This window comes from Protomyctophum parallelum (assembly GCF_964188405.1).
Source record: "Protomyctophum parallelum genome assembly, chromosome: 3".
NCBI classification, from domain to species: Eukaryota; Metazoa; Chordata; class Actinopteri; order Myctophiformes; family Myctophidae; genus Protomyctophum; species Protomyctophum parallelum.
The window spans coordinates 39,479,644-39,506,234 of NC_139698.1; the positions used below are offsets into that span (position 1 = coordinate 39,479,644).

Genomic DNA, 26,591 nt, shown 5'->3' on the forward strand with positions numbered 1-26,591 from the left:
AAAATGTTAATGAAACAAAATGAAAATTGTGTCACTAGGCTGTGTTTCTAGTACCAGCTTTGTAGCATTGCAGGAGAGTCAGAAGCCTCTCCTGTTTCTGAAGCGTGAGGCAGCTTTATGTAGAAATACACCCTGTGGACATGTTGCAGGGACTTACCCACAATCCAACCCTGATGCTAAGCTATTGGGTCCCATTTTCTATACTCTTTCACTCGGCTGGGGATTGAACCCCGACCTCCCAATCTCAGGACGGACACTCGGCCACTGAGCTGGTGCATTAGCTACTCTGTAGAAAAGGACTACAACATGACCCCAGACTAAGGCCTGACCAAACTTTATAAAATGGTTCAACTAAGCAATATTACATACTGTACTAAAATAAACTCTCACAAGCATAATAGAATACGATGCACTGTGTAAATGTAGCCAAGTTAACATATAGTTGAACCCTGATGCTGAACAGAAGTGATGCTAAACAAAAAGGTTACATATATGGAATAAAAAAAAGTGTGCATCAGCAGTAGTAATAAAATAATAGCATTTGGTTATTCTCTCAAACTTAATTCTGTTGTCTCGTACAACGCTGCAATATAATTTGATTTTGTTAAAGTGCAGCACACTTTGGTATTTAAACTTTTAGGAATATAATATATTCAGCAAGTCTAAATGCAGTCATGAAAAGTGTCTAATTTAAATTATAATACAATAGCAAGTAAAGCAAAAAGGGCTTAAATAAAAATATATATGAATTGACACACTGTGTGTGACACTGTGTGTGTGTGTGTGTGTGTTTGTGTGTGTCAGTGCAGGCACACCTTAGCGCACAGCCGCGGACAGAAGAACCTGACACCCGACGTGATTCCGGCAGCCACGGAGGTGGAGCTTCTTTTCCATCCACCAGCTGTCTAAAAAGCCGGAATGACGTCGGGCGTCAGCTTCTTCTGTCCGCGGCTGTGCGCTAAGGTGTGTGCATACGTGTGTAGTCTCCAGTGTAGACTAATGGGATCCTTAAAGGGAAACATCTAGTGATGCACCGAATATTCGGCCGCAGAAAATATTCGGCAGAAAATGGCTAAATATGCATTTTCGGCCTATTCGGTTTCGGCCCAAATAGGCAGAAAATATATCACCGAATAGTGTATGCAATTAATGCATTCAAAGAGCTGAATAAATGTTTTATGGATCCATAATAGTGATTATTATTTAAATTAAGTTTAGCCATAACCATAACATAACATTTGTAGAATCAAACTCAGGTTAATGGGTTAAGTGAGGATACTAAAACAGCGATATTCAGTTACACTTCATACCAATGATACTGTGTGGGTGTAGGTATAAGTGATAACCACTTTCAACATGGCATTATAGGCAAAAGCTTTCTAAATCTTTCAAATTTTCCAAACATCTACAAGCTTGTAGGTCAACAATCTTTGCTATTTGTTGTACAACAAAGTATATACAGTTAGTCCAGAATGCCGCCGCACGGTTGCTTACAGGTACACGTAAGCGTGACCATATTAGTCCTGTACTAGCCTCCCTCCATTGGCTTCCTGTGCGATACAGGATTGATTTCAAAGTTTTGCTTTTTGTTTTTAAATGTTTAAATGGTTTGGCACCCATTTATCTCTCTGAACTACTCAAACCGTATGTTCCCACAAGGACCCTCAGGTCCTCTGACCAGCTTCTCCTGGTGGTGCCTAAATCAAGGCTGAAGCTTAGAGGGAACCGGGCTTTTGCAGTCGCAGCTCCCAAGCTCTGGAATGAGCACCCTCTGCACATAAGACAGGCCCCCACTCTTCAGGTGTTTAAATCACGCCTCAAGACATATTTTTATTCTTTGGCTTTTCCTAGCATAGTATGAGCTTTTTGATGTTGAAAGTGACACTGTGTACTGTATGTTGTTTGTTTTTAAATGAAGTTGTGATTTTTATTATTTTATTGTAAAGCACTTTGGTACAACTTGTTGTTATTTAAATGTGCTATAGAAATAAAGATGGTATGGTATGGTATGGTATAGTGCTTAAAGTGGCATTCTGGACTAGACCTGTCTGGCTGGAAACATTGTGGTTGCAAGGACTGCATTTCTGACCTTTCAGCTACAGGACTGTGTCACAGTCATTACCCGGTGATTGAGAGATTATTTATTCTGTACTTACTCTGTATAAACATACTATTTTAACTAGTGATGCCCCGAATATTCAGCCACAGAAAATGTTCGGCAGAAAATGGCTAAAAATTCATTTTCGGCCTATTCGGTTTCGGCCCGAATAGGCAGAAAATATATCACCGAATAGTGTATGCAATTAATGCATTCAAAAGGGCTGAATAAATGTTTTATGGACCCATAATAGTGATTATTATTTAAGTTACGTTTTGCCATAACCATTTATTTTGCCATACATCAGGTAGCTTTAAGGTACGGCCATGACAGCAATGGTAGGAAAAAAGATGTATAATATTAATCATATTCGGATATTCGGTATTCGGTTTTCGGCCAACTGTTTCCTATATTCGGTATTCGGTTTCGGCCAAGAATTTCAATTTCGGTGCATCCCTAGAAACATCGCCTTTTTGCAAAACAATATATGTTAATGACATTTAGAAGATTTAGAACATTTTCCTGGGTGTGTGTAATATGTGGTTTTAGATATTTTACATTTGAGCAGTGAGCCCAGTGTCTCTGATGTAATGGATACTGGACTCACTTACTTCCTGGACTACATGTTGTCTCAGCCTATATCTCAATGCCGCAGCGGTTGCGCAAAGACCAGCCCTGTAGCACTGTTTAATGCAATTTATTTGTGCGTGTTATAAGTATTTTGTGTTGAATTACTGATGACAAAGTAGTAAAAGTCAACAGTATGTATATCCATAAAATAAGCAAGCAGCACGCCAACAGAGAATATACTAGTTCTTTCCATCGTTATATTATTTTCACAATTATATTACCTGATCATCTTCTTCTTAAATGCACTAGTTTAAGCTCGTCACATGAAACTCTATACAGACATATGCATACATCTGTCGCGCAAATTATCAAAACATTAAAAAGTAGCCGGTGTATGACTGTGTATCCGATTGTGGAAATATAATAATAGTAATAATATAATAATAAAATGATTAATTCAACAAAAAATACTAACACGCACAAATACATTGCATTAAACAGGTCTTTGCGCAAACCGCTGCAGCATGGAGATATAGGCGTTGTCTCAGTAAGACAGCCCTCTCCCTATCAACAAGGAGCAGCAGTGCGCCAAAGCATTATGGGAATTATAGTCCAGGAAGTAAGTGATCCCAGTGTCCATGACATCAGACACTGCGGGCTCACTGCTAAAATCAAAAATATCTAAAACCACATATTACACACAAAGACCCACAGGAAAGTGGTCTAAAACTTCTAAACGTCATTAACATATATTTTTTAGCAAAAAGGGTGAAGTGTCCCTTTAATAAACAATAAACCACTTTCCCTTTTTGGTGTCATTAGAGGCTATTTGTTTTATTTCCCCCAAATAGTCAAAATTGCAAATCAACAAGGTCACAACCCATTGCAGCGTGAAAAAAAATAAGTATACAAATACAATAGGGCTTAATTGGTTCATCAATTGGTGGATTCTTTCTTCAGATAATAATAATAATAATGGATTTTATTTATAACGCACTTTATATTCGCAAGAATCTCAAAGTGCTACAGAGTGAATAAAAGTGAATATCATTCTGACAATATGAAATTCTTACCATTCCCATATTCACATGGCGTATGAAGCAAGAGCAAAATGGTTGCCATGTAAATAATATTTTGGTCAATTCCAGGGGTTGGTAAGCCAGTGGTGAGGTGGGGATGGGGATTGTGGGATACACACAGGAGGGGTTTTTCAGTGGAAGGCAGATCCAACGACAACGACCATGTAGATGATGGTCAGGATGAAGACAGTGATGCCGACTCCCAGCGACACATGGTTCAGCGTTCTGGCAGTCCTGCTGGTGCGCTCCGCCACTTGCTGGTCTCCTGACAGGTTGGCTTCACGGGCCTGAGGGAGGGGGAGGGATGGATGGAGTCAAGGGCAGGTGAGAGTGGGGTGGGATAAGGCAGGGAGGAGAAACAAGAAGAGAAATGGATCAGGAAGGACAGAAACAAGGAAGGAAAGAAACGAATGGGAAGGAGGTAGAGATGGGAAGGAGGTAGAGGGAGGAGAGGAACAGGGAAAGAGAGAGTAAGCATTTCTTTCGAATGTGATGCCGACCATGCAAGTTGTCCTCCCCAGCATGATAGCACTGTAAGCAACTACCACAATATAAAGTGCCCATCATGCCCATGAACTTTGATTGGCTATACTGTACCTCTGAGATTGTGAGCCAAAGTAAGATTTGAAGCCATTCTTGTTCAGACAGATTGCTACAGTAAACCCCGCCCGCCAATAGTGATCGGAAATTTCTAGCTTAGCAACCGTTGCTATCCACGATATGGTTTCCGCATCATTAGGTAGGTTAGTAGGTGTGCCATAAACCTCCAGGTACACAACAAAGCCAGGTACAGAATTGCAAGGGTTGTACAAGCAAACAAACAACAACAACAACGACAACTAGCTAGTTAGTCTGAACAACCAAAACCGCACAGCAACAGTGTTAACACCATGGATGATGGACAGCTCTCGAACCTTTGGAGATATGGCGCTTTGAAAATCGGGTTATAATGGAGGCTCAACGGAGCTGGATTTAAAAATCGCATCGCTAATGGGGACGGAGGTCTATACTAGCCGGAGCAATGCTAAAAGGTAAACAGACGGACGGCGCGTTCATATATGGATTAAACGGTTGTCTACGCTTATACGCGTAGCTGGCATACTGTGAATAGGTCCCAATAGCCTAGCTACGTTTATAAGCGTAGATGGCAATAAAATAATTAAAGTTAAAAAAAGAAAGTATACTGTACCTTCATGCATTAGAGATGCCGCGATCGGATATTGGAGCAATATCAGCCGTATGGGAGTATTATATATTAGAAAACGAAAAGGCCACAACAGCCTAGTGCAAAACTTGCAATAAAGACGTTCCACGCGGTGGCAAACAGTCTGGTCAGTATAACAACAACAAGACAAACTCATAATCATCTTAAAAAACATCACCCACTGCTACATGAGGAATATTTAAAAGCTACATCAAATAAAAACCGACAACACGTTGGCTCCCTCACACAGCAGCATTGGTAAAAGCAATAACAGAGCACATTGCCCAGTTTATTGTGCTAGACGACCAGCCACTGTCAGTGGTGAATAATGTTGGGTTTAAAAGCACCTAGAGCCTTGCTACGTTATGCCGAGCTGGAGTACATGACTGAGACAGCCATCCCGCAGATTCATAAAGACCTGCAAGGTTTCCTGGCTGCATATGTGGAGAGTGCAGAAGTGACTAGTTTCACTACAGACACCAATGAGTTCACTTTAACTTATGCATTAAATAAAATACAAAACTAAATTAGACCCTATGTGTAAGGTCGGGTCACGACAGGGTAGCCTGCCGTTACTAGCCCTTGTGGGCTGGTGAAAAGTGTTTTGTTTTGACTTGTCTTGACTATGAACAGAAGCTCAAAAGAAGCGACCAGTTTCACCACTTAAGCCCTATTACATCAGCTATTTTCAAAAAGAATCTTGAAAGCAAGCCCAAATGAGCAACTACACTTCAGAAATAAGCCTAAATGGCCTGGGTCGGCCTAGCGGTCCAGGCACCTAGGCTGGTCATCCAGCCTGACAGCGTGTTGCAGGTTCGAATCCCGACGACCTTTGCTGCGTGTCTTTCCCCCATGTCTCTCCCCGTTTCCTTCAACTGTCATGCATCAATTAAAGGCAAAAAACCCTTGAAAAAATCTTGAAAAAAGAAATAAGGACAACAAATATGGACAACTTTTTTAATGTTTTTGCGAAAGTCCAATTAGGCCGCCCCCAATATTAGCCCCTATAGTTATAATGGGGGGTGAATAGGGCAAAATTTTAAACGGAGAGATATTTCCACGAACTTCTCAGGTTGATCAATGATATGAATACGAACATTTTTTGTATTGCAAGTTTCCATTAATCCAATATGGCCACCACAATATGGCCGCCACATTATTAGCACCAAAAAAATAGGTTTTGGCTCCAACTTCTGAACCAGATAAGCTAGAAATGCAAACTTGGTGTCTATTTCATGGTTTCTGACCATGAGAGACTCAATGGAATACCTATTTTTATTATTGGGTGTGTCTGGACCCTTATTGTGCATATTTACACAGCAAACAATAAGACCGTAGCACACTCACACGGCAGAATTGGACTCTGACCAATGAGATGGGATGCAGAGATGGTAGTCAAGGTCATGGCAGCATTGGAGACCAACCCATTTACAGTGAACACATCATCCTTGATCAACATATCAACCAGACAGTGTGCTGATTCCGCAGTCGACCTGATTGGTGTGAAAGAACTGGGTCTGAAGGCACTATGTAGAAGAAGACAAGCATAGTGAAGCTTAACACTTTCCACACTCAAAACACAAAATCCAAAAAGTCAAAGGGGAAAACCTCAGCACCTGGCAAAAGCAATGAAGTAACTGCCCTCCTGCGCATGACCCAGATCATTGCCATGCAGTGGCGGAGAACTGGACCTTCCTAACTTCATAGGCAACCACGAGTGCAGTGACTGTGACCGTTACAGTGGACCCAGTCTTAAGACTGAGCAAGAAGACAGATATGTCCGATCAAAACCTGCAAAAGTATATGAAGTCTCTGCACAATACACAGCTCCCGATCCTCAAGAGTTTTTTGCTGTCTCTGCCAAGAAAGCAAACCTTCTAAGTTGCCTCTGTGAGGAATGGTGTGAAAATGAGAAACTTAAGTCTGCTCTTGGTACAACCCATATTTACCTGAGTGGAGGGTTTAAAGAAGAAACAAAGAGTGTGGTGATCAAGGAGAAAAACGGTGTCAAGAATGCAATGTGCTGTGACACTGTCGCCAAATGTCCACAGACTACAACTGTCTGAAGTAGTTTGAAGTAGTGAGATACTGAATTTAATTGGAGGGTCACAGGACAATATATGTAACACACTGTTCTGTAGTGAGAAACAATAGTCATAACCTGCAAGTGACAGACAACAATAATACAAAATTGTTGGCAGCCGCAGGTAAGAGAGATAAGAGAGATAGTAATATGTTACTCAATATGAAATACAGTAGGTAATATAAGTAGGCTTTTTTGTTTGACATGGTGGTCATTTCAGGTAAAACAAAAATAACTAGAAAAGTCACAAGTTTGAAAAATTGCAAAGTGTTTGCTGCAATCGCTTATATAGGCCCCACCCACAAATTTTGCTAGCCAATTAGAATGTCACGTCACCCCTGTGATCATGTGTAAGTAATTTGGTGGGGATTTATCCCCCCCAAAAGAAAAATCTGCAACAAAGTTTTTGCATTTGCGGCGCCCCCTATGGATGAAAATGGAATTGCTTTTGACTCTTGGTTGATTGAACCACCCGCGACATGTGATTTTTGGGATGGATTGGACATTCCGTTCGTGATTTATGGCATTTGTCGTCAATTAGGCCCCTCCCACTAACTTCGGACGACGAGTATGGCCGAACGATATGCACTACCAAAATTCTGCCTGTGGTGTCTTAATCGTATAGGTCCAGAGATCATGTGTACCGAATCTTTTGAGATTTGGACAAAATCTGTAGGAGGAGGAGCAAAAAGTGTGAAAATCTATCCTGACGGAAATGGGCGTGACCTGTATGCGTCATGACCCAAGAAATCCAGGGAAAATTAATTTTGTTTTTACGACCTACGGTTCAAGAGTTATAAGCCAAAACGTACAGTGGGCTGTTATAGCGCCACCATGAGGCCGACCGATATAATTATAAGTTAATTCATTTTTGTAATTATTATGAACCTCCCTTCCAAGCTTTGTAACTATAGCATAAGACCATAGCCCAATACTTGAATGTGAGTTTCCACATTTTCCCATTCCTGTTAATGGGAAAAACTAATGCACGAATAAATTAATATCAATTAAACTATACAACATTTCTCTTAGCAATGAGCAAGCACACCGACAAAACTGTGGGAGGAGTAGCGAATCAAAAAAAGGTTACTCTAGAAGAATAATAAAGTGTTGGTCTCCAACTCAACGGTTAAGGATTAATCTGTGATGTCATGACATACTTTTGATTTGCGTTTACTTTTTTCTATTCACAGAATGAGAGGTCTGCTCTGCCGGAAACATCGTGAAAAAAAGTTATGGCCATTTGTGTATAGCCCACCATAGACAACCAATAGGCTATAAGGCAAAATTTCATCATACTTCAACACGTGTCATGTTAAAACTAGGGTGTTTTCATGATTCTGAATCCATTCCAAGCATTAGTTGTGCACGAAAAACACTCCTTGGCCTAAAAACGGTGATAGCCGTCATCACAAATGTGATGATTTAAGCACATTTGGGCAAGTGGATATGGCCGGGGTTATTGCGTGGGTAAAAGGGCTCCCTCCAGGCCTCCACCTCTCAATCTCCCTCTCTGTCTCCTCCCCTTCTCAATCTCCCACTCCCCCTTCCTCTGGGCATAGACAACGGGTAATCCAAAAACATATATTATAGACATAGTAATAGTATGTTCACCTGGGCTCTCCCTTTCACAGGGTTCAACCGAACATTTGCTCATGAGTGGTACTACAGTATTTACTTTTTCTTTTCAAAATCTTTTTCTTTTATAACAGTATGGGTGTGTGGTGTTGGTCCGATAAGCCGCTGGAAATGAGCACAGAGTCAGGAGGTAAAATGCAGCCACACGGTGGTTTATTCCCAAAAAGAGGGTTACAGCATGGGAAATGGCATGACACATGCAGCAAACAAATAGGGCATGTTGGTGTGCCCTCTCACTGATCTAACACTGAGTGGGTGTGTGCTTCCTGGCAGCGTTTTATAGGCAGCTGAAACAATCAGTGCAGACTCTACCATATTACCGGTCAAACATGCAACACTTCTGAACCCCACATAATCCACATCACATGAGCCTATAAATCTATATCACTACATCGGTAAGTAAATATCAATTATGCCCACTATTGCAAGATAAACCACATATCCCATTATCATTAGCAGCTCCAATGCATAACTCAAACACCCCCTGGCCATTTCACTGTGGTCCAGTCCAGACCAATATATGGTGCTCTGGTAGCCTGGGGACTCTTTTGCCCAAACACACTGGAACTTACAGAAGCAGTAAGTATTCAATTACCCATAACACATGCAGTCTCATATTACATAATGTACATATTGCCCTGACACCTATTGCATTCTTAACTGTATTGCACTTGCCCATCATGACCAATTCCCTCTGTTTCCCCAAGTGGTACTGTCCAATGCTGAGTGGTCATCCTGCCGGATAGGAAACAACTCCCATGTTCATAATACTTTCAATAAACCAGTTCAACTCATGACTTTTCCTTTGTGTGCACATACAACTGACTAAAGTACATATGCTGTGCAAATATAAATACTTCAATCAAACACTGGTACAATATGTGTGCAAAATAAGCATAAATGTGCCAAATATAAGTAACGGAGGACCACTTCGTTATAGGGTGTCAAGTCACAGATTCATAGAAAAATTAAAAATAAAAGATCAGATTTTAGTATCAGTGACTGAGGTAAACAAACGTAAACAAACACGCTATCCCCCCACCTCCTCCCTCCCCTGAACAGGCGCCCTGACCACTTGTGGGGATCATCAATGCAGCGACAAAGATGAGCCCTCCCCATTCAGCTTCCCACCCGTGAACACGGCCAATTGTGTTCCAGTATTTACTTTTTAAATACAATATTTCATTCAGGATCCTATCTCCTGAGAAACTAGAAATTGAATAACGGTGCTCTGCGACTTTAACTACAAACTAGCCTGTGGTTTTAATCTAATCAGCCCTCCACCCCCACAAACATGGCTCTCCTATTAAAACAAGCTTGAGCTTGTTTTTCTGCACCATAGCTGGCGTGAGAAGGCGCTGTCTGCCATTGTAAACCCGTGCTGATTGCCAGCAGCTGTCCTCGTTCCTGTACGGTCGTTTCCTGCTCCAAAAATCAGGCCTTGCTTCGAGTCCTACTACAGAGCTGCACCTTACTCTAAAACATCATGTTCACCAATAATTATTCAAAACTGCTTCTGCTATTTAATATTTGTCTAAAATATATCTAAAATCCTAACACATTGCCCCTCTGAGAGCAGACTTTGTGTGATCTCACTGGTCCTAATTGCCTGCTTGATGATCTTTGTAGAAAATGTTTAAAGACATCCTTCCTCTTCTCAATGGTCGAAGTCCAAAGCCGTTTTGTTTTTGTTCCCCTCAGCAATAATGTAAATACTTTAGTTTCTTGGTTGTTTTTTTTTTTTGTCTTTGTCTTTTTCTTGTTCTGCCCACTCTTTCTTCTTTTTCCCCCTCTGAAATGTACACTCTGAAGCGATATTGCCCTGTTGCCCCTGTTAAGTGTTGACTTGATGCCATATGTAATCCATCTGAAGAAAGCAAGGATTATACAGAGACATTGGAGATGGAGCCACTTGGAGGGGGGTTGAGGGGGAGGGAGGGAAGAGGGGTGAAAAGAAGAATATCCTGGGAATTGCACTTGTGTCCTATGTATACATAGAAAATAGAAATGCTGTCTATACTGTACAGCTTTTTCCAAATAAAATATTATAAAAAAAAAAATTAGACAGTAGGATTTTAGTCTAAAGTCCTACTGACTAAGTTTTTCAATAAAAAAAGGTTATACATATAATCTTTGAATGGAATTTTCACATTAAACATTCCACATAAATTTGTTGTTGCTATTGAACCTAATTTTATTTACTAGCGTCGGGGGTAAAATAAATGATGCACCCACAAATTTATAATAAATGTATTTCAGTCAGACAACTCACAAATAGATTTAACCAATATTTATTATAGAATGAGAATACCGTGTGCATATAATATTTTATCTTGGCGTTCGGCTCTGCTACATTTTTGTCTCCACCAGGCCGAAGGCATGTGGGGAGAGTATGTTTTGCACTCCGTCCGTCCGTGTGTGTGTCCGTGTGTCCGTCCGTCCGTCCGTCCGTCCGTGTGTCCGTGAGCAGCTAATCTCGGCCACCGTTAACCCAGTCGATGCCAAATTTTGCGCACACACTCCCTGGATGCCAACGATGAACCTCTGCCCCAAACTTTCCAGAACGGCCTGTTATAGCGCCACCAGGTGCAAAACAAGTTTTTGCACAGTACACCTACAGATTTTGTCCAAACATCACACAAATTGGTACACAGTCTCTCTAGAGCCATTCAACGAAACCGGTCTTTCAGATTTCTCAGACTCCATCCTGATTGGTTAAGATTGGCTTCCAAAGTTCACAGGAGTGCTCAGTTTCAAACAAAATGCTGCAAATCATGAACAGTACACATCGCGTGATTTCCCTGAAATTGTGCACGCACATTCCCACTAGGCCGAGGACGAAATGCCACATGAACAATTTCAACTCAGCCTCAAGGTGGCGCTATAACTGGCCGAAAAGTGTTTTTACCTCTAACTGCACGGATCTGTGGATAACTTTGTATGCCAACTCCCTAGAGGCCAAGGAAAAACCTTTGCCTGGAATTTTTCACATCTGCTCTTTATAGCGCCACCAGGAGGCCGACATATGTAAAACACATTTTCTATTATTACTCCTTCAGATTTTATCCAAATTTCACGCAAATCGGTACACATGATCTCCATAGTCATGTGATCAAGGCAGGTTTGTTTGATTTCTCATATTCCATCCTGATTGGCCACGATTGGCTCCTACAGTTTTCAGGAGTAGCCCGCTTTGTACAAATCGCCACAACTCCTCAACACAGCGTCCGATTGCGATGAAACTGTGCACGCATATTCCCACTAGGCTGAGGAAGAAATCCTGGTGGAGACCTGTGCCCAGAAGGGCACTTTTTCTAGTTCTCCCTCTTTCTCCCTCGTTAAACATTAAGAGCAGGGAGATAGATATACAATAGAACCCCCCATGGGGACCATAAATAACAGAGCCCACCAGTGGTGCTGGGGTGGTGGTGGGGGCAATCATCACATAACAACCACCAGGAACCATAAGCAGAAGGAAGGCAGTAAGAGCATGCAGACTAGTAGTGAGCTTAAGTAGCCCGCCCAATTGGTCAGCTGATGGCCACATCAGCGAATGACATGTGGGCCTAGCACACACTGAATACACCCACATAGCAATGCAGCATATTAACCCCTTGAGTATATGAATGCGCCCTTGAGCACGGCATGAACCCCCACGAGTATATCTGACTGAACTAACTCTGCAAGCAACAGACATACAAGGGGTGTCGTTAAAACAGACAACAAAAAATGTTATTGCCGATCCGTGTGTCACGCCACTGTCAGTCCGCTACGCCTCATGACACTTCACGCTCCATATATGGCCATCTCCATATGAGGATCACAACACTGACCTCATCAAACCATGGATAGCCATACATGGAGAAGACTGGATCATCACCTAGATCTACAATTCTGCATATATGGAGCCAGCAACTTTACATCTGACCTCAAAATCCTTAGATCTCCATATATGGAGCTGACATGTTCTGGCATTCCATATGTTGATTCATCCCCACCTGTCTTTCCTCTTCGATGTCCCCCTTTTGATTGATACATGTCCATTAAAATTCTAGACGGGCCCGCCCCAAAGCTATTAGTTCTCAACAGGCCCACAAATTAATGCCCGGCCCTATAGGCCCTCATCAAACCCTGTAGACTCAAGACACTGCCCCCGCTGTAGATCTCCATATATGGAGCTGACCTGTCCTGACATTCCATATGTTGATCTGACCTCATCAAACCCAGTACCCTCAAGACACGCAAAGATACTTTCCATACCACAGAAACGGTTAAGCAAAGTTATCAGTGGAAATTCACACAGGAAATGCCCTATATGTTTTATATATAAATATTGACCTCAGACATAGTTTCACCTCCGTATCTTACCAACAGTACTGTAGGCCTACTGGTAAGATACTGAACTGCTAGAAGATCAATAGCTCAGCAATTCTCAACCTGTGGGCCAGGGGCGGATGTGGTAAAGAAAGTGTGTGTGTGGCTGTTCACCTGTATGCTTTCTGTGCCTGCGCGCGACTCCACTTACACTTGCCTGCATGTCTGTAAGTTAGTTCTCTGACACCCTCTCCACTCTATTCCATAAGTTCAGCTTTCAGATGGACAGCAGTGGCAATAGCAGTAGGATGTGGGGGGATTCCATTTCATGAAATGTTACCTACAGTAGGCCTACATGTGCTGTGGTTAACATAGGTCCAGCAGACCAATATAGTAGCTGTTTGTATACTTGAACACACACACACACACACACACACACACACACACACACACACACACACACACACACACACACACACACACACACACTTTATGTATCCTGGGGTCATGTGTCCGTTGTCGTTTATATAAGCTAAATGGGCGTAACCACAGCTTATTTCAGACATGGCTGCCTCTTGAAAGTGGTCTTTGTGTGATTTTGTTTTCAAAGCTGCAGTAGCCGTTTAATAGCCCGAATCTAGGCTAGTTTCTGTGAGTCTTGTATCAACTTGAGGCCTCATCCACGTAAAAGGTTGCACAAAATTTACCCACTTGCTAAAGGGACACTGCAACTGACCCTTGCAGGTACATTTTTACATAAATTAACGACTTAAATCGGGCCACTGCTCGGAGTCGGTACTTGCCTACTTGGTCCTCTGTTTTTTTCCTCTAGTCTACACATATCGCTTTGCTGAAAATAGACAGACAATCTACAGGCTCTTAAGGATCACAAAGCTTTGCAAAGATACCACATACCACAGAAACGGTTAAGCAAAGTTATCAGTGGAAATTCACACAGGAAATTCCCTATTATGTTTCATAGCCTAGCGCTAGAAATATTGACCTCAGACATAGTTTCACCTCCGTATCTTACCAAATGTACTGTAACTAAACTGCTAGAAGATCAATAGCTCAGCAATTCTCAACCTGTGGGCCAGGGGCGGATGTGGTAAAGAAAGTGTGTGTGTGTGTGTGTGTGTGTGTGTGTGTGTGTGTGTGTGTGTGTGTGTGTGTGTGTGTGTGTGTGTGTGTGTGTGTGTGTGCGCGCCTGTTCACCTGTATGCTTTCTGTGCCTGCATGTCTGTAAGTTAGTTCTCTGACACCCTCTCCACTCTATTCCATAAGTTCAGCTTTCAGATGTTTTATTGGCCAACTAGGACAGCAGTGGCAATGGCTTTAGGATGTGGGGGAATTCCATTTCATGAAATGTTACCTACATGTGCTGTGGTTAACATAGGTCCAGCAGACCTATATACGGTAGTGCCGTTTGTATACTTGAACACATGTATGCACACAGATGCACGTGTGTGTGCGCACGCACGCACGCACGCACGCACGCACGCACGCACGCACGCACGCACGCACGCACGCACGCACGCACACACACAGTGTGTGACTGTCTTTATGTATCCTGGGGTCATGTGCACGTGTCTGTTGTCGTTTATATAAGCTAAATGGGCGTAAACACCGCTTATTTCAGACATGGCTGCCTCTTGAAAGTGGTCTTTGTATGATTTTTTCTTTTTAAAGCTGCAGTAGCCGTTTAATAGCCCGAATCTAGGCTATAGTTTGTGAGTCTTGTATCATCTTGGGGCCTCATCCACGTAAAAGTTTGCACAAAATTTACTAAAGGGACACTGCAACTGACCCTTGCAGGTACATCTTTACATAAATTAACGACTTCAACCAGGCCACTGCTCGGAGTCGGTACTTGCCTACTTGGTCCTCTGTTTTTTTCCTCTAGTCTACACATATCGCTTTGCTGAAAATAGACAGACAATCTACAGGCTCTTAAGGATCACAAAGCTTTGCAACGCAACTCATTGTGAGCTTGTATAGCTGCTATCTTTGGCGAACATTCCTAGGGTGTTAAGGGTTAAAGTGCTTTAAAGAATGCTTTTACTGTGCATGGTTTGAGTGGTGTTGTGAAGCTTAATTTCCCCACACACTGTTGTGAATGTGTGTATATGATATCACACAGATTAGAGCTTGCATTTTTGCAGAATGAGATTACCATAATATGTGAGAAGTGGTCAACTAATCATTTTAGTACTACAGTATAGATAACCGCAAGACTGTTTATAGTGCTTGTTTGTTTATTATTTTATACGACTATAAATCAGGCAATTGGCAAGAGATCCAAGTATAAATTCAGCTTAAACCACTTTCAACCACACATCCCTATTTTGGGCATGCCATTGCCGTCAACATTTTATTTCAACTCAACATCTCTCCCTGTCCATGCCTGTATATTTCAACTCAATGTTTTCCGACCTTGTCCATAGCTCTCTATTTCAACTCAACGATTTCTCTCTCCATCCCTCTGTTTGTCTCCTTCTTTCCATTATCACTCACATTCTTTTTCATAGTTGGGCCTTCCAGCTGCACTCCATCCCAATGAATGCTCTCTTGCTTCACACTCCCACACATGTGTGCGCGCACACACACACACACACACACACACACACACACACACACACACACACACACACACACACACACACACACACACACACACACACACACACACACACACACACACACACACACACACACACACACACTAATGCAGACCACTCCAAATCACTCAAGGCAGACTGGATTGGCTAATGGTGATGTATTTGTACAATAACAAGCAGCACAGCCCTCCGAGGAACGGCCACTCACAGCCAGTAATGCAGAACCTCACAGTGGTTCCATACAGTTTAATGGGCTGACAGAACTGTAATACACTGTGTATACAACCCACTCAGAGAGCTAAGACACAGGGAGGCAGATGGATGAAAATGAGTGGAAGACAGAGTAGGAAGAGGAAGAAAGAGGGGAAAAGGCAGATTCAAAGGAAAAACTTGGCTGCAGTGCGTGTGCGACTGTGCGTGTGACACTGACACACACACACACACACACACACACACACACACACACACACACACACACACACACACACACACAATGCCTTGCATTCTGATGGAAATCCTAAACAAAACACAACTGTGAAGTCCAGTCTTTTGGTTGGTTTCTCCTCTCTCTCGTGTCTCCTTCTCTCCTTTCGTTCGCGTGAGTCATTCTCTCTCTCCCTTGCCTAGCTCAGTCCCTCATGAGGCCTGACCTTTTCTCTCTTTCTTCCCTATATTTTCATCTCTCCACACATCACAATGACAACAATGCTCTGCATTGTCCCTTAACCAGAGGCTTTTTTTTTTTTTTTTTTTCATCCAGTGACAAATCCTGGGCGCTACTCTCCCTCTGCCAACCTGGGGAGAGCCCCGAACTGAGCTCATGCTTCCTTCAATGCATGAGGAGTGAGCAGACCGCTTCTTATCACCTGACAGGGGGGAGTTTCCCCGGTAGGACGTAGCACGTGAAAGGAACACATTATTCCAACCAGTTCCTTTCCCCTCCATCAGGTGCCCCAGCTGACCAGGGGGAGGCAGTTTAGAAACCAGGATTATTGCATGTTTTTGTGAGGGTACCTACCCTAGGAGACACGGGGAGAGCATGCAAAATCCACACTCCACTTTGTTTTTATGAATTGCTAAACGGAATATCAATGTAGAAGCTCCACTCATCAAGCTTTGGTAGGGTGTTAACAAGAACAGCTGCTCTCCTCTTTCATGTGACTTATTGTTTAAAATGTCAATATGGGGACATGAGCAGGATGTGCCACGGCCAATATACCACAACCACATAGTCTTTGTTTCCATGTTGAACAAAATGTTCGAAGAGATCTACAACACGTTGCCCTGTGAGCTTGTAGAACACATTTTATATAACAGATTATCTTAATTTTTGTGTGTATTTTTAAGTTATTTGTCTTATATCTTATATATATTATATCTGGCCTCATATCTATCCAGTTCAATCGCAGTTATTTGTATGACAATTAATCGTCAACTAAAATGTCCTGATCCATACACGACACGTAACAGAATAACAATGTGGACTAACTGCCAGCTTTCCATTCAGTCCTCTCTATAAAACTGTAGGGCCTTTTAATAAGAGCAGCTCTCTCTCCAGTCTGCTGTGTTCACTTACTGTCTCACCACCCAACTGTCTCACCACCCAACTACTTCTTTCTTCTTGATCCGTCTGTCTTTCTTTCTCTTCACCCCGTCACATTTCTCTTTTGTCTCCCTCCTGCCATCATTCCCTTTCCCGCCTCGATTTGAGTCACAGCCTTATGATTCTTCTACTTCACTTCCATGTCTCTATTATGTGCTCCCCCCCCCCCCCCCCCCCACCACACACACAAACACATGTGCGCACGCACAATGCTAATTCAATTTCCCAGAAAAGGTCACACAAGGTCACAGAAAGCATTTTAGAGAAACGAAACCTTGACATTTTGAAAACCAACCACATTCTCACAATGTCACCATAAGACAGAGCGCGGTGGTCACAAGAAAGTAAACTTTCTATTCACAAATGGAATCTTGAGCCGATATACTGTAGACACATTAATTCATGATATTAAAACAATATTTAACTCCAGGCCTCTCGTTTGAGGAGCAGCTTTACTATTGTTCTATGTCCCAAATTGTCAGATTCTACTTCATACACAGTAACACGTACAAATCCTAAATTGAAATCCTATGTGGGAGTAATCCGGTAACCGGTAACAATGTTGCCATGCAGGTCTACTCTGACACTGTCGCTGTCTGAAACTATTTAAAGGTTGGTATTATGTATTTTAATGTACATTTTATAAGGTAGACATTAACTAAACTTTCTGTGATCTAATTGAAATGCAATGCCTACTTTCTTTGCTTAACGCTCTGAAGTACTCTTTTTGGGGTCAGGGAATCAAATAATAATATGTTCTATTGGCCATGAAGTAAGACTCAGATATGAGGTTTAGTACAAATGTAGACATAGATTCCTCTATATTCTCTTTTTTTTATTACACGCACACACACACACACACACCCTAAACAAAACAAGAACTGTGAAGTCCACTTTTTCGGCTGGTTCCTCTCCATCTCGTCTCTCCTCTCGTTCGCGTTTGAGTCATTCCCTCTCCCTTGTCTAGCTTAGTCCCTCATGACACACACACACACACACACACACACACACATACACACACACACACACACACACACACACACACACACACACACACACACACACACACACACACACACACACACACGTGCGTGATATCATGTAAAAGGAAGGGTTTACTGTTGGTCATTCAAAGCAAGTCATAGAAAGCAACAAAGCATTAAGATAATGAAACTGTGGGAGTGAGAACACCACCCACATGTTCTTGGCTCCAAATCCAGGCCTGGTATCCTACTCCAACATTTAGAACAGTCGTTTTTAAACGTTTTCATGTCAAGAAATGTATATATATATATTTGGGCCCATCTGAAAATATTTTGTGCCAGGGTCCCGTTTTTGCGGTTGGAATTCAGTACAGAGGCATTGGTAAAGACTAACCTACTGGTATATTTATTCATCAACAGAACAATACCAACATACATAAATAATAAATACAAGAAGCTCTCTACTTCTCTCTTTACTGACATTAGCATTCAAACCTCAACAATAAAACTCCACATTATTGCACTTCCCAAACATATTGCACCTATCATCCACATTGCACCTGCCCATGCCGATTACCACACCCCAAACATTTCTTGTTCCAGTTTTGTCAATGCCAACTCTGTGTGTGCGTGTGCGCGTGGGTGCGTGATTCTATCTTGTTAATCTAACAAAGGTCCAGATGGAATCAGAGACTACCGGCCTAAATCAGATAATTTGTCTCCTCAGGGCTCAGGCGGAAGCCAATGAGTCCAGGTGGAACTCATTGGCCATCTCAGCTATAACCAGGAAACAAAAATGCATTCAAGAATATAATCATGGGGGCGCCCGCTTGCCTAGGCCTCACTCACACTTAGGCAATTTACAATTTAGGCATTTAGCAGACGCTCTTGATCCAGAGCGACTTACATTTAAGCAAAAACAAAAGCATGGCATACATTTAAGCAAAAACTAAAAGCATGGCATACATCACATATATCAAAAGTAGTTATCATGAATCATGTATAAACTAAGAATGTAACAGTGGAGTATCTATGTCAACTATACATACTATATTATATTATACAATATACATGTGTACTATAAAGTGCTATGACTACATTAAATGCAATTCTAGTGCTGTCTACGTAACGAGCTATAAGTCTGTCTAAAATAAAAATGCTAACCTAAGTCTACTATCTGAGTCTACATAAAGTGCTATCTAAAGGGCTAGGCTAGGGCAAGTGCTACGGGCCATGGATGGTGGAGTCTGAAGAGGTGGGTTTTCAGACTACGGCGGAAGATTGGGAGTGAGGCTGCAGTTCTGACTGATGGGAAGGCCTCACTCACATCTTCGCATCTAGCATAGAACATTGATGCATGCTAGATGTATGAGACTTATTTACTGATGCAAGCTCCCAATGCATTTCCAATGGAAGTCACATGGTTTGACACAACATTTTTGTTGTACGGCTTTCGACTGTTTCGACTGCCCCCCTCCCCCTCATACAACAAAAATGTTGTGTCAAACCATGTGACTCCCATTGGAAATGCATTGCGAGCTTGCATCAGTAAACAAGTCTCATGCATCAGCTATACATCAATCTGTTGTGTTTCGATCTAGCATACAACATTGATGCATGCTAGATGTATAAGACTTGTTTACTGATGCAAGCTCCCAATGGAAGTCACATGGTTTGACACAACATTTTTGTTGTACGGCTTTCGGCTGTGTTTCGACTGCCCCCCTACCCCTCATACAACAAAAATGTTGTGTCAAACCATGTGACTTCTATTGGAAATGCATTGCGAACTAGCTGCAACTGCAATACTTACAACCAGTTCCCCTTTCCATTTCCCCAAAGGGCACTGCAATTTCTTTGAAATTGGTGTGGACTGGCCTCAACATCTTTCATGAAAACAGAAGTACTGTAATGTAATGTATAGTTGCGAACGCAGTGATTGCGAACGCAGTGATTGCGAACGCACTGAGCACTAACTATGAGACCCTGCAGATCGTGTCTGTCTGTCTGTGTGTGTGTCTGTCTGTCCCGCTGTGACACCACCCGCCCGCCACCAGAGGGCGCAGCTGTAGCACACACACACACACACACAGTAGAAAACTTAAAAAAAATGACTAACTAAAAAGAAAAAAAAAGTAAGTAATTTATTCTAATTGTTGTTATTGCAATTTACGAGCTGCGTTCGCTTCCCGCGTTTGCGCGTCTTACTTGTCAATATATGGAACGAATTGGACTCTCTGATCCAAGCAATCCATTCCAGTAGTCTACTCCAGCACGTAGCAGGCAGGCAGATAGCCAGCAAGTAGCTGCAATACACAGCGTAGAGAGACTTAAGTGCTGGATCGGATTGGTATCAGTATCGGATTTAGGATTAGTATTGGATTGAGAGTGAAAAATCTAGATCCAGCATCCCTAATTTAACTATATCAAAAACAGATCCACCAATGACGCCATAGCCACAACAATACGCAATAACCTCTCCCACCTGGAGAAAAGGAACTCCTATGTGAGTACCAGAATGCTGTTTATAGATTACAGCTCACAGTGTTGAAGACCACAGTCTCCTCCTGACTGGACATTGATGATGAGGAAAGATGACCCTCAACACAGGAGCCTCGTATGGCTGTGTTCTGTGTTTTGAGTGACCCCCCTTCTTTAATCCCAATAAACCCACAACTGCATGGCCATGCACGTGGTCCATATGGACGGATACATAGCCTACCTTTATTGATCCCACGAGGGTGTGTGTGTGTGTGTGTGTGTGTGTGAGATATGCGACTTGGCCTGTTGTAGCGCCACCATGAGGCTGATTTGAAAACTGTCAAGTGGCATTCCTCAGCCTAGTATGCATGCACACTTGCACAGCGCAATCGGACACTGTGTTGAGGAGTTGTGGCGATTTGTACAAAACAGGTACAAAGCGGGCTACTCCTGAAAAGTGTAGAAGCCAATCACATGACTATAGAGAGCATGTGTACCGATTTGCGTGAGATTTGGATAGAATCTGAAGGAGTAATATTAGAAAATGTGTTTTACATTTGTCGGCCTCCCAGTGGCGCTATAAAGAGCAGATGTGAAAGATTCCAGGCAAAGATTTTTCCATGGCCTCTAGGGAGTGTGCATACAATGTTTTACACCGATCCGTGCAGTTAGAAGTAAAAACACTACTCGGCCAGTTATAGCGCCACCATGAGACTGAGTTGAAAATGTTCAAGTGACATTTCTTCTTCGGCCTAATGGAAATGTGCACAAATTCACGGAAATCACACGATGTGTTCATGATTTGCGGCATTTTGTTTGAAACTGAGCACTCCTGCAAACTTTGGAATCACACACACACACACACACACCCCTATCTCTTTGATATGAGGATATGAAAAATACTTTTAGCTATGTTATAACATTTTGGAATTTTTGCTTCAATGTTCTAGAAAGCCGTCAGAAATGTTTCCACTCTCAGGCTTACAGATGCATTGCACGGTTTCAATCTACAAACTTTTCTCCTTGGCCATGTTTACTTACCGTCAACCATTCCACTGCCATGACTCATACGGTAAATGACAAACTCATGAATTCTACTTTACCCCATTGCCCCCATCTGACTTTGTTTAGATTAGACAGAAACATTTATTTTAAAATGATCTGTATCATATTTAGAACAGTTGAAAATAATAAGAAATAATAGTTCATTTTAAGAAAAGTTTTCAACATAGTCATTGTTGTGTTCATTTTAAGCAATGTTTTGCCAACAACTGCTGATTAAGACTTACAGTACATGATATGAGAGAGTTACCGTCATGGAAAAGGTAATTTGATTAATCGAAAAAGTAATTGATACAGTAACAGCTGTGTCCCCATTCAGGGGCCGCGTTCTTCGAAAGCTGCATTACATCTAGGGGTGCAACAAAGGCTGTGCTGGTCAGTTAGTATTGAGCTTCAAGTCAGAATAGATCCGCTGCAGCCAATTGAGTTGACTCCGTTTCACGTCTTTTGCTATAGTGATGTAATCAATTAATCATGTGGGACTACCTGTGTAGCTTATTTAACATTTTAAATGGCTTGCATGTAAGCTACTCTGACATTCGTCTTGAAGTTGTCACCATTTGCTCTTTCTCTATACTGTATGTGCTGCTGTGCGCTAGAGCGAGACAGGATGATGTTTGTTTTTTCAATAAACGGGTGGGTCACGTAGGGCATCACAGTACATATCATAATTGTTACAAGTCATTCGTTACATTTATTATTACCTTTCAGTGTAAATATTTCTCTGTCTCTTCGTCTCTCCCATAGAGCTATAATATATCGGGTCTCTCCGCACGCGCACACGCACACACACACTCTGAATGACGTTTCATGAAGAGTCAGTATACGCACATACACACTCCCACACATGTGCACGCACGCACACACACACACACACACGCACGCACACACAATTTTATGACAGAAAATAGGAAATCTCTCTCGCATGAAGTCGCATGCATCACATGCATTCATGATGTAGGCTTCGTCATAACTTTGCGTGGTGGGCTGGTGCGCATGCTTAAAATGAACAGATCTACAAGCTTACATCCTGTACCATACCGTACATACCATTCTGTGTCGATAAATTGTAGGCCTACATCTGTTATGGGTTTTTGTGACATCATATAATTGTCAGTATAGAGCAGGCCCACCCTGCTTAAACCTGACTAGCGGGGTAAGCAGAAGAGCAACAGAAGACAGATGCCTGTATGGGTGTCAGGGGCATGGTGAAAGTGAACGTGTAACATTAACTCACCGAGATGGAGTAGATGAGGGCAGCGATGCCGAGAGGCAGGCAGCAGCAGAGCATGGTGAAGATGGAGTATCCCATGTAGTCATTGACTGGGTGAGCCAGCGGGGGCCGGCTCACATAGACAGTGGGCTGTAAGGTAACAGTGGCACCTGGTTGGGGTGGGTACTGCTGTCCTGGCATTGCAGGGTATGGTTGGCCTGGCGCACCTCCATACTGTGGTGGATTTCCATAGCCCTGTGTACCAAAGACCAGAAATGTTTTAATCAAGTTTTAATTAAGTTGTGTGGGTGGATCTGTCAAAAGTCTACATTCAATTCAATTCACATGGGGAAATAATTCATGTTTGTGAATGTAGTTGCATGGTAATGGTGTGATTTGTAGTGTAGTGTCTAACTCAGCAACAAAAGTTCGGAAACGTAACTTTGGTCCATTATTTCTCCACTTAATACCAATTTGGTATTGAATTTTATATCATTTTAATCGTTGATTAACCTTTGATTGACCTTTACAACGAGGTATAGCTTGTAAGGATCGGGCATTCATGGAGTGAGAAACACAGCTAAATGTGTGGGTAGCGCCTCCAAAGAATTTGCCAAAATGGCAAGTGGTTGGTATTACTATTAAGTTTACACCTAGTGTTAGGGAACTCAGTAGTGTCTGGAAGAGCCATACGCAGTCACAACAGCTCGGTATGGTATGGGGCAGTATCTCTCTCACAGGCAAGACAGAACGTGTCATCATTGAAGGCAATCTCAAATTCAATGCAGTCACAGTGAGATATCTGGAGATTCTGGAGCCAGTGGAGATCCCATATTTACAGATTCTGGGAGTCCCAGTCCCAGACTGGGACCTAACATCATCCTCCAGGATGACAACGCTCGCGCCCCCACAGAGCCAGGATCATCACAGAGTACCTCCAAAATGTGGGAGTGGAGAGGATGGAATGGCCTGCCATGAGTCCAGACCTCAACCCAATTTAATTTGTGGGATCAGCTTTGGCTGAACGTGCTAGAGCTGTACGTGCTAGACTCTAGAGTGACCAACAGAACAACGTTGGATGATGTTATGAAACCCTTGTGTCTAGGGATGAGTTTGTAATATAAAGATAGTTTACCAGATTGTTGAGCATAAAGGTGCAAATAATTGGAGTGAAAAAAGTGCAAAGTGTTCTCTTTACTTTTCAAAATGGTAGTTTAGGATATTTACATATGTACAGTCACAAACAGTAGGTGTACACAAGCACACACGAAACAGTTAAGCCACTACCAGGGACACAGGTGTTGCCAAAATAACAAAAGCAGCTAGGTGAAACAAAAGACATAGAACATCATATTTTGAGATGGGGGTCAGAGGCCAAATACATATAATTTTTGGGGTCCTTGACATGAAATAGTTTGAGCAGGATCTTCCAGGCACTACTGGGTTCCCTAACACTGAGTGTAAAATGAATAAAGTGTAAAAATATATGTGTTGTTTTTTTTTCCACTTTCTTTTCACGATCCACTAAGCCATGGGTTTTCAACAGGTGATCCGTGGACCACTGGTGGTCCGTGAAGGTATTGCATGTGGTCCCTGACCATGCATTTAGTAATGTAGGAAAGTGAAGATTTGTATTTTGATTTATTGTATTGACCACAAGTTGAGAAACAATGCAGTAAATGACGTGGTGACATATGATGACGCGTCGATGTTGTCAGTTACTGGGAAGTCGGACGTCAAGACCTTCCAAAGAAAAGGGAGGTAGAATCTCAAGAGAAACTAGCTGTACCGGATTGCCTGGTTGAGTCAACATTATAAGGAAATGTGCCCATAATTAATTGCATGTGTCTGCTCGCTCATAGATACAGTAAGTTAAATAGCAACATGATTTTAATATGGAAGGTTAATTTCCCCCCCCACACCACGCCCATATCCCCCCTCCCAACACAACAGTGGTCCCCAAGTTGATTCTCAGTCAGGGTGGTGGTCCCTGGTTCATAATCAGTTGAAAATCCCTGCACTAAGCAACTCAAAGGGTGAATACCAACCACTTGCCATTTTGGCACATTTCTTGGAGGCACTACCCACACGTTTAGCTGTGTTGCTCATTTCACAAACGTCCGATCCTTACAAGTTATACCTCATTGTAAAGGTGACTAATCAACGATTAAAATGATATAAAATACAATGTTTCCGAACTTTGCTGATACATGTGGAGAAACTGGATATGACAAGTTTTCCATTTTGTTAAGTGAGAGAATACATTTAGATTTTAGTAATTTAGTATTTTTGGTAACAAAAACAACTACTAGATAAACCCTGTCAAATTCTTAATATTTAGTTTATAATACGCAGTGCTTTCAATTCGATTGCCACACGAGAATACAAAAATACATTTCACAATACAGATTACATTAGAGAAGTCACATGTTTCACTGTTTGGCTATTTGTCTTGGTGTAGTAGACCAAGGCACATAGGCCTATAATTTTTCGTTCAGTAGCCTACTTTAAAAGACTCTAAAAGACAACATAGCCTACTAGAAATGAATGTGGTCTGGTAGCCTACATTCCATTCCATTAAAGTGTGGCAGATTAAATCATCATGGCTGGCATATAGGAACTTCAACTGCATGTTTTTTAAGCGCAGTTGTCCTTCAGGGTGGCTTATAGCTTAGACTATTTTACAGCATATATAGGTTATCATTGAGATTAGATAGTAGCCTATGTCATATTAGCCATGGTTCACATGACGCTCAACAACAGTCATGTTTCAGGGCTGATGTCATAGGCTATGTGTGTAGTCACAGTGAAAACTGAAGTCTTGGTGTGTGCGACCCACTACCGTTATTTTTGATATATTTTAAACGGGTAGCGCACCTACAGTCAGAGCGCCGTGGTCACATGAAGATCAATAATTTTATGCGTGCAGTGTAAACTGAGTGCCACGTTGTGTGTGTGCGGGGTTGGAGACTATTTGTAAAATATAAATTAAAATAAAGTTGTACTAAGTCAACTGTGATTAAGAAGAACAAGAGGACCAGGTTTTTTAATGTCCAGTTAAGAATAGGACACAACTTAACAGTGCTGGACCCACAAACCTTTTTTGGAGCCAATTTATAGGCTACTTACTATAAGTTAATATTTTGTTACAGAATAAAACATAAATAGCCTAAGCAATGTCATGGTTGCCTGTGGCGTGACTGATGATGGACTACCTGCTGTTGTGGTGGGTAACCTTGTCCGGGTTGAGTGTACCCCTGTCCGGGCTGAGGGTACCCCTGCAGTCCGGGCTGAGGGTACCCCTGTCCGGGCTGAGGGTACCCAACGGCGGGTACGTCTTGGTAGGGTGGAGGGGCTGGGTTGGTCAAGGCAGCTTTCTCATCGTGATTCCATCCTGCGGGTGGAGCAGTCGCCGCCTTTCTGTTGTATCCGTCGGGATCCATTGAGTTTGATTAAAAAAAACAATCCTCTGTTTACTTTGTTTCCCAATTCCCAGCAAATTTAAACGTACCCTTCGCGTAGGCTACTCAGCTAAATGCAAATTATGAGTTGGGGGCCGGGCTGAAGGGTTGGAAATAATTCCCCGCTCTCTAAACTCTTTCTCTCCCCCACTCTCATCGTTATTAATATTAACCTATCAGAGGC

The 26,591-nt window shown here is 42.2% G+C and overlaps 1 protein-coding gene across 1 annotated transcript; it reads right to left on the bottom strand.

The window, feature by feature from the left end:
• Positions 1 to 3,718: 3,718 nt before the first annotated feature.
• LOC310856341 (uncharacterized protein) lies at positions 3,719 to 26,538 on the bottom strand. Its single transcript, XM_083761716.1, has 3 exons — positions 26,162 to 26,538; positions 22,971 to 23,201; positions 3,719 to 4,034 (listed from the first exon to the last, which is right to left on the bottom strand). The coding sequence occupies exons 1-3, from the start codon at positions 26,387 to 26,389 to the stop codon at positions 3,879 to 3,881; spliced, it is 615 nt and encodes a 204-aa protein (XP_083617842.1). The 5' UTR covers positions 26,390 to 26,538; the 3' UTR covers positions 3,719 to 3,878.
• Between the last annotated feature and the right edge of the window lie 53 nt (positions 26,539 to 26,591).